Source organism: Polypterus senegalus, chromosome 10 (genome assembly GCF_016835505.1).
Source record: "Polypterus senegalus isolate Bchr_013 chromosome 10, ASM1683550v1, whole genome shotgun sequence".
NCBI lineage: Eukaryota > Metazoa > Chordata > Cladistia > Polypteriformes > Polypteridae > Polypterus > Polypterus senegalus.
Window position 1 is genome coordinate 23,865,258 of NC_053163.1, and position 7,931 is coordinate 23,873,188.

The 7,931-nt window shown below is 41.1% G+C and overlaps 1 protein-coding gene across 2 annotated transcripts in view; it reads right to left on the reverse strand.

The window, feature by feature from the left end:
* LOC120536961 (small G protein signaling modulator 3-like) overlaps positions 1–7,170 on the reverse strand; it is a 31,034-nt gene extending 23,864 nt beyond the window's left edge. Inside the window, exons 1-3 of one of the 2 annotated variants that reach the window (XM_039765541.1) lie at positions 7,052–7,152; positions 1,641–1,793; positions 1,297–1,367 (exon numbers count right to left, since the gene is read on the reverse strand). In XM_039765541.1, coding sequence (XP_039621475.1) covers positions 1,297–1,367; positions 1,641–1,754 — 185 coding nt within the window. In that variant the 5' untranslated portion in view covers positions 1,755–1,793; positions 7,052–7,152. Of the gene's footprint in view, positions 1–1,296; positions 1,368–1,640; positions 1,794–7,051 lie in introns of both variants that reach the window. The other variant, XM_039765542.1, reaches the window with a different exon arrangement.
* Positions 7,171–7,931: the final 761 nt, after the last annotated feature.

A 7,931-nucleotide genomic window follows, 5' to 3' on the forward strand; every position in this document is an offset into this window, starting at 1 on the left:
GTGGCAAATGCCAAAGGGAGGATATATAGACTAACGTTTGAAAATTATTTTTTGAATGCAACGTGATCTACCTGCACTGCCTTTCCAATCTACCGGTCAATCGCGATTGACGTCTTGGGCACCCCTGCTCTACAGTGCCTATTTCTCTTGCACTACTTGGCTCCAAAACTAATCAGCACATCACCATCTCATAACAGGCTTAAGTTTCGAGTTTTTTTTTTTTCCATTCAGCTGTTTCAGTTCTAGACTTTCAAGAAACTGTGACACACAGACACACACACACATCATTGAGATAGAGGTTTTCTGTATCGGGGACCTTAAAACGTCAAAATTTGTCCAAAACCGGAGATTGACATTTTTGACGAATCTAAAGCTTTTGAGGAGGGCAAAAAGCAATAATCACACTGCGTCACTTTAATTTTCTGTGTATCTGCTTATTGTTAGGTGTTACTTTACTACTGGCACATTGTGTATGTATTTAACTCTTTCGGGACTAATTCACGTTTTGGGCCAAGGCTGAATATTTTTTTCAAAAAACTTTTCTGAAAAGAACACAAATCAATAGTTTCACACAGAAATCAACATACTGTATTTATTTATTACAAATGGCACTGTGTTTTATGTTCCATGAGTCTCTACATTATGTGAACTCAAATAGCTATTGCACAGCATAGTCTTGCAAGGAATGGTAACACTAGAAGTGGCCAATGGAATGCACTGCCACATTACACCCCTTGCAGTATGTGTTACACTGGCACTGCTGTTTCGGGCATCTGTTCAGCATTCTGTGACCGCTGTGGCAGCTGGGCGTGGCAGTCTTCGATCAGCTGTCTTCACACAACTGATGGCGACTGTCTTTGCTGCATGCTGAAGCAAAACAACTGGTGGTGACAGCGGTCACAGTATGCAGCAACATACACCCGAAACAGTGGCACCATAATGCAAGCAGCATACTGATAGAAAATACAACCGAACTATAACCTTTCAGGCAGTTTTGTCAAAGTTTACAGCTGATTACCTCCCTCAACCTCAGATGTTGATTAATGTTGACATTCACTCAACCCTTTGTGTTGACATAAGTCCACATCCGCCCTGAAAGAGTTAATCAGAAACCGATATATTAATTGCTATTCTATTTTACTGTTGCATTTAGTAATCCGTGTCTACTGTACGATATGTGTTATATCGTTGCTTCATGTCTGATGTTTCCACATCAGCAGGACAAGCAATAAATACATTTCATAATTCCGAAAATTAACTGAATTTAATCATATGACATAAATGCAAACACCTTACCTGTATGTTTTGCACAAGACCAGCCTTGAATACACGGAATCAAAATCTCTCTCGACTTCCCTTCCAGCAGCCTTGGAAAGAATAAGACAAAAGTTGTTATCAATTAAACTTTTCTAAATTATACATTTTACTAAAAAGTTATACAAACAAAAGCTTTGGCCTTCTTAGTTTTTGTCTTCCCTTTCCAAATTCCAAAAACATACAAGCTCAATGGATTGCCGGGAAGGCAGCTAAAGATAAGAGGAATCATAAAAGACCAAAGACCCGCTAGGGTTTTTAGAAAGAGCCAAGGAGAGCAAGTGACAGAGAGAGATACATGGACTACTGAGTGCAGAGAATCTCACCTCTTCAATAAACAGCCATGGGTGGCAGGGGCCTCCAAGGATGGAGGGTTTCTTGAGGCCATGTTCAAAGATAGCCTTCAGAGTTGGGCAGAGGGTACCACGCACCAGATCCATTATTGCTTCTGTTACTGTGTCATCTCCAGCAATGGAATACTGAAATGTAAAACAATACAGTCGATAATCTACAAAACAGAAGCATATTGGGCTTTCGCTGCTACTATAACCACAGATAGTTTCCTGTTGTTAAAAATATAAATGCAGGATGTACTAAAATAACACACAGGGTGCAATGCAGCTTAATGAATATAACATTTCAAACCTATAATCTTCAGTCACCGACACACAGCAGCATTCAATACGAGTAGATTACGACACTAGAGCACGTAGCCCTTCACTGTACACACTGAGCGGAATTTGGCCACGTTATTACACACATTATAGAGTTTGTTGATCTTCAGCAAAATAAGGCCAACAGCACAATCTTCTCAATTATTTAGATTAAAATGATGAAAAGATATGCCGACACTGGCAGACGGTATTAAGACTTCATTATTTTACTGCTATACTTCCTTTGTAGCATGCGGAGGATGTAAAGGATAATTGACCAGAGGAACATACGTTGTAATAGTATTAAGGGCAGTGACTCACAATCGCACATCAAAAGATCATTTTGCATGAGCAGTTCTTAAGCATACAATACATTTTTAGTCAACCACTTACTATCTCAGGCACGGATGGCTACAATCTTGATATACAAAATCATCTTATTATTGAAATCATTATATTTCAGCAAGAACACCAAAGAAACAGCAGACTGGTTACATAAAACTGTCAGGAAGCTGAATGTTAGCTTATGGCATATTAGTTCAGTTCAGTCTCTCTGACTATCAACATCACCTTAATTATTGTGCTAATTGTGACTAAAAGCCTTTTTCTGAAAATCCACAAATGTACTTCCAGCTGCATCCAGTTGGGGTTCAAACAGTTTCTCAGATGTATTATTATTATTTTAATGAGGCGAGTTTTGAAAACAGCATGCGTGCAGCATTTAAAAATTAAAGAGTTAGTGATTGGTAAATTGAGGTTAAGCAGTTTCTTGCGATTGATATGCTTGCTCATTAAGATCCCCAGTAGGGTATAGAGCGCTCTCCATAATGTTTGGGACATAGACATATTTTTACTTTATTTACCCCTCTACTCCACAGTTTAAAATTACACATCAAACAATTCAGTGCACATTTATAAGGGCATCTGCACACATTTTTGTCACACCACCAATGAAAGTCAAAGAAGCCATAATGAGTCTGTCAAAACGAGAATAAAACCATTAGAGACATCGGTTAAACCTTAGGATGACCAAAAATCAACTGTCTGGAATATCATGAAGAAGAAAGAACACACTGGTGAGCTCCGAAATCACAAATGGAATGGTAGGCCAAGGAAGACCGCCACTGCTGATTAGAGAAGAATCCTCACTACATTCAAGAAAAAGACCCAAACACCTGACTGACAGATCAGACACAGTCTTCAGGAGACAGATGTGTAGGTGTCACAGACGACTATCAGCAGAAGACTTCATGAACAGAAATACAGAGACCACACAGCAGGATGCAAAACACTAGTTAGCTACAAAAACTAGACGTCCAGATTACAGTTTGTGAAAAAGGACCAAAAAGAGTCTGCAGAATTCTGGGAAAAAGTGTTGTGAACAGATGAGACACAGATGAGCCTGATCAGAGAGTGATGGCAAGAGCAGAGTTTGGAGACCAAAAGGAACTGCCCAAGATCCAAAGCAGACTATCTCATCTGTTAAACATGGCTGGTGGGGTGCTAGGACTTGGGCATGTGTCCTGGCACACTTCTCCTCATGGATGATAGAACTGCTGACAGCAGTCGCACAATGAATTCTGAGGTGTGTAGAAACATCTGATCTGCTCAAGTTCTAGTAATCACTCCAAAATCATTGGACGCCGTTTCATCCTACAACAAGCTAATGATCCAAACATACTGCTGAGGTGACACAGGCGTATTTCAAAGCTAAAAAATTTAAAATTTTTTAAATGGCCAGGCCATTCACCCAATTTAAATCCAGTTGAGCCGGCTGTCCATACCCTGATGAGAAAACTTCAGGTGACAAACCCCGGAAACAAAAAGGAGCTGCAGATGGCTGCATTAGAGGCTTGACAGAGCAGAGAAGATCCTCAGTACCTGCTGATGTCTATGAATTGCAGAATTCAAGCAGTCATTGCATGCAAGGGATATGCGACAAAGTCCTAAATATGACAGAGGCTTTAACAGACCTGCCATTCATTATGATGCTCTGAAATGGGGGGGAGAACTTGAAGAAAAAATGCTGTCATTTCTATATGCTGTGACTGAAACCAAGTGATAAATAATATATGCATATTTTACTTTAATAGTTTATGATGGATCTGATTTACAACAAATCAAATTGTCAAGCACTGAAGAAGGAGTGATAACCACAATGCATTGACCCGATGGACATGATGATGTTGAAACTTAGATACCCTCTGGATTGCACTATGGAAAACATTTTGGCCTTGATGGACATTTACATAGTTAATCATTACTATCGTGGAAGCTGATAAGTTCATGTTATAAAGATGAGAAGCCATTGGTCTTCAAATATAATGCTGTTTATGTTCATAGGTTGGTAAACTAATTGAAAGTTTTATGGAAACTGCTGTTTCATTGGTGCTCATATGACTACAGTCTTGACATGGGATGCAAACTGTTTACTTCAATCCCAGATGTAAACCAATATTTCACTAGCTTTACATTTGACGGTAAATAAAAATCAAATGCAGTTTACATCTCGTTATTATTTACTACTTGTGGAATAATTTCAATTTATACTGCATATCCTTAATATCAACTAGAAATGAGCATTATAATGGTCAATCAGTTTAAATTTTAGACAATAGATATCTGTGAAAATAAAAATGAGAGGTGTGCTTCTTAGGTGTTAACAAGCAAGACAGATAAGAAATTGCTCTTTAGACGTAGTTCATCATTTTCTCAGTTACACAATCATGGGGGTCCTGAAGCCTAATCTGGGATCATAGAGTACAAGGCAAAATCCAACCTTTCACAAGATGATTATCTATAACCGGGCATAGATTTGTAGACACAAGAAATCAGACACAATAGGCAAATATAGCAAACTCAGTTAACCAAACACAGGCTTAAAAACACTGGAAGAGGGGTGCTCTCCTAAATATATGTGTTTATTTACTAGAGAAATGGTCTGCATTTTCTTAATTGCTGCTGTTGTTGAAACAATGATTCCTCAAGCAATATTTTTGCGCTTCATTTTAGTTGTCTTGCTTGTTAAGATTCCCTACCCTTGGCTTCTTCTAGTCTTAACCAGCTATATTTGCTGCTTTTAAAATGGCTCTTTATTAGCAATAAGATGCAAAGGTGTAAGGGAACGGCAGTTCTCCATCTATCTTGTTCCCATTTACTGTATGCCTGTGGTATTCAGTGTGAACTATCCTACTATGTCATCATATTCTGTCATGGGAAGCATGAAAACTAAGAGGTTTGATTTAGAATGCCCAGTGAGGGCTGGGTGGTCTTTTGGCCCTGGAGATTATTGTTTTGTTAAAGAATGGGACCAAAACATTATCCAAGAGCAACTTCTCCCAACCCTCCAAGAACAGTTTGGTGACCAACAATGCCTTTTCCAGCATGATGGAGCACCAGGCCAGAAGGCAAAAGTGATAACGAAGTGGCTCAGGGAACAAAACAATGAAATTTTGGGTCCATGGTCAGGAAACTCCTCAGACCTTAATCCCATTGAGAACTTGTGGTCAATCCTCAAGAGGCGGTGGACAAACAAAAAAACCCAAATTCTGACAAACTCCAAGCATTGATTATGCAAGAATGGGCTGCCATCAGTCAGGATTTTGCCCACAAGTTGATTGACAGCCTGAGAGGGTGAATTGCGGAGGTCTTGAAAAAGAAAGAAGGGCCAACACTGCAAATATGGACTCTTTGCATAAACTTCATGTAATTGTCAATAGAAGCATTTGAAACTTATGAGATGATTGTAATTCTACTTCAGTGTACAATAGAAACATCTGACAAAAAGATCTAAAAACACTGAAGCAGCAAACTTTGTGAAAACCAACACTTGGGTCATTCTCAAAACTTTTGGCCACGACTGTACTAGGCAATGCAGAAACCAGCGGAAACTGACACACTGCACCTTTGAGAAACTTTAATTTGTATAGTGCTTTATGTTAAAAAGAGCAATTGTTTTTAAAGACCGTCCCACCTGCTGAATTTGCATGCAGCCCTAAGAACGGACTCTCCCTGTCCTGAAGTAAAGTGTTTGACTTAAAGAGTCCGTGTTTATGTGGCCACTTTGTTTAGTGCACACAACCTAGCAAAGCACCGACATATCTGTAGGCTGAATGTGCATAAATACTGTCAGAGATGGCTGGGGTGGCGACCCGGCCGGGACGCCCAGAAGGACCGGAGGAGGGCTTGCATCTTCACCAGACCATGTGGGGGCGACCGCCCTGGTTGCTTTAGGGGACCACGGGTACAGAGCTTTGAAGCTCAACCCTGTAGGGGTCCGTGGTCAGCGCCTTTGGAGCCCTGGACCTCAGCACTTCCACCATACCTGGAAGTGCTGGGGGGGGAAGAAGACTGGGGACACCCGGAGTGCTTCCAGGTGTACAGCCACCACTTCCGCCACACAGGGGAGTGTCCGCGGAGGAGTGTCGGGAAACACCTGGAGCCCTATCCGGGCAGGTATAAAAGGGGCCGCCTCCCACCATACGATGGCTGGAGTCGGGTGGAAGAGGACAGAGCTCAGAAGAGAGGTGTGGAGGTGGAACAGAGACAGTGAAAAGGCATTGTGAGAAGACCTGGACTTGAGGGGTGACTGATGCTGCGGCACTGGGTTGGTGCACTTTGTTATACTGCACATATTACAAATAAACGTGTGTTGGGTGAAAACATCATGTCTACCTGTCTGTGTCCGGGCTGTACCCCACAATACATTCTCTCTCAAAACACTTGTGACAGATGGTTTTCACTTCACCCACTAACTTCTGCCTCAGAGCTTCAGAATCTTGAGAATGGGGTCTGCACACTATACCCCGTGTCCACACGGTTTCCTCTCACATTCTAATGACACGCATGTACAACTGGCATCTCTAAACTGGCTCAGTGTGAGAAAGCATGGATGTTCATGGGAGTGTTCCCTGCAATGGTGCTTCCTGCCTTATGCCCGATGATGCTAGGACAGGTGGAAGGCTCCTAACTACCACGTTTTAGGATGAGTGGGTTCAGAAATGAATAGACAGTTATTGCAGTCTGATAAGAAGGATAACCCATGCAAGGTCAAGTGGAACAGAAGTGATGTTACCGATACCCACCTCTTTGCTGCGCTCATCTAAAACTTCGACAAACTTAGCTGGAAACCAACCTGATGGAAAAACAAAGAGTATTCAATTATTTCTGCTAAAGATTCAAGGTAATGCCAAATGCATTTGGAAACTGGCTACCAGCAAACTGCAGAAGACAGGACTTTACACAGAGCTGTTTTGACACCGGTGAGAAAAGCACACTTGGCAACCAGGTAAACATTTATTATTATTCCGGAAAAAAAACAAAAACACACACATTAGCTGGGAAACAAGCTTGTCCACTTCTTGTGTGCCTTCTCCTGGATGGCTGCAAGCCTCTGCTAAATCAGTGCCACCATGTCTGGCAGTAACTCACCCTTAAGCCACTGTCTGTGCACGGGCTGGTCAGTTATTACCAAGCGTGAACGCTCTCTTCTGGGTAGCTTTTATAGTCTCTTTGCAATCTCTTTACAGTCATTTACTTGAAAGATATTCACAGATGTCTACCCACTGCAACTCACTCCTCAGCTAGTATCGACTTAGCCTCACAACGCCAGACTCCTAATACGAACGTCTGGACACAACTGTGTGGGAATTTGGCTTAAATATGGGTAGGAACAATTAGAAGGTTCACAAATTGTTAAATTTCTACACCGATTCAATGCCACATGAATGTGGAGCTCAAAAGTAGGCATGAAGATTTAAGCAGCAAATAGCAAATGTGTGCTCATTAATCTGGTTTGACCAACAGCAAGCCAGAGATTCTGATGTGCAGACAATTCCATGGATAAAAAAAAACACCTGTTAAACATAAAAAGGTCTGTTATGTTGGCGGAGAACATGTTTCATGTGTTAAACAAACAAACATAACCTGCTGCATGTGCAAAACCTTTCTGTTAAACCAGATTAC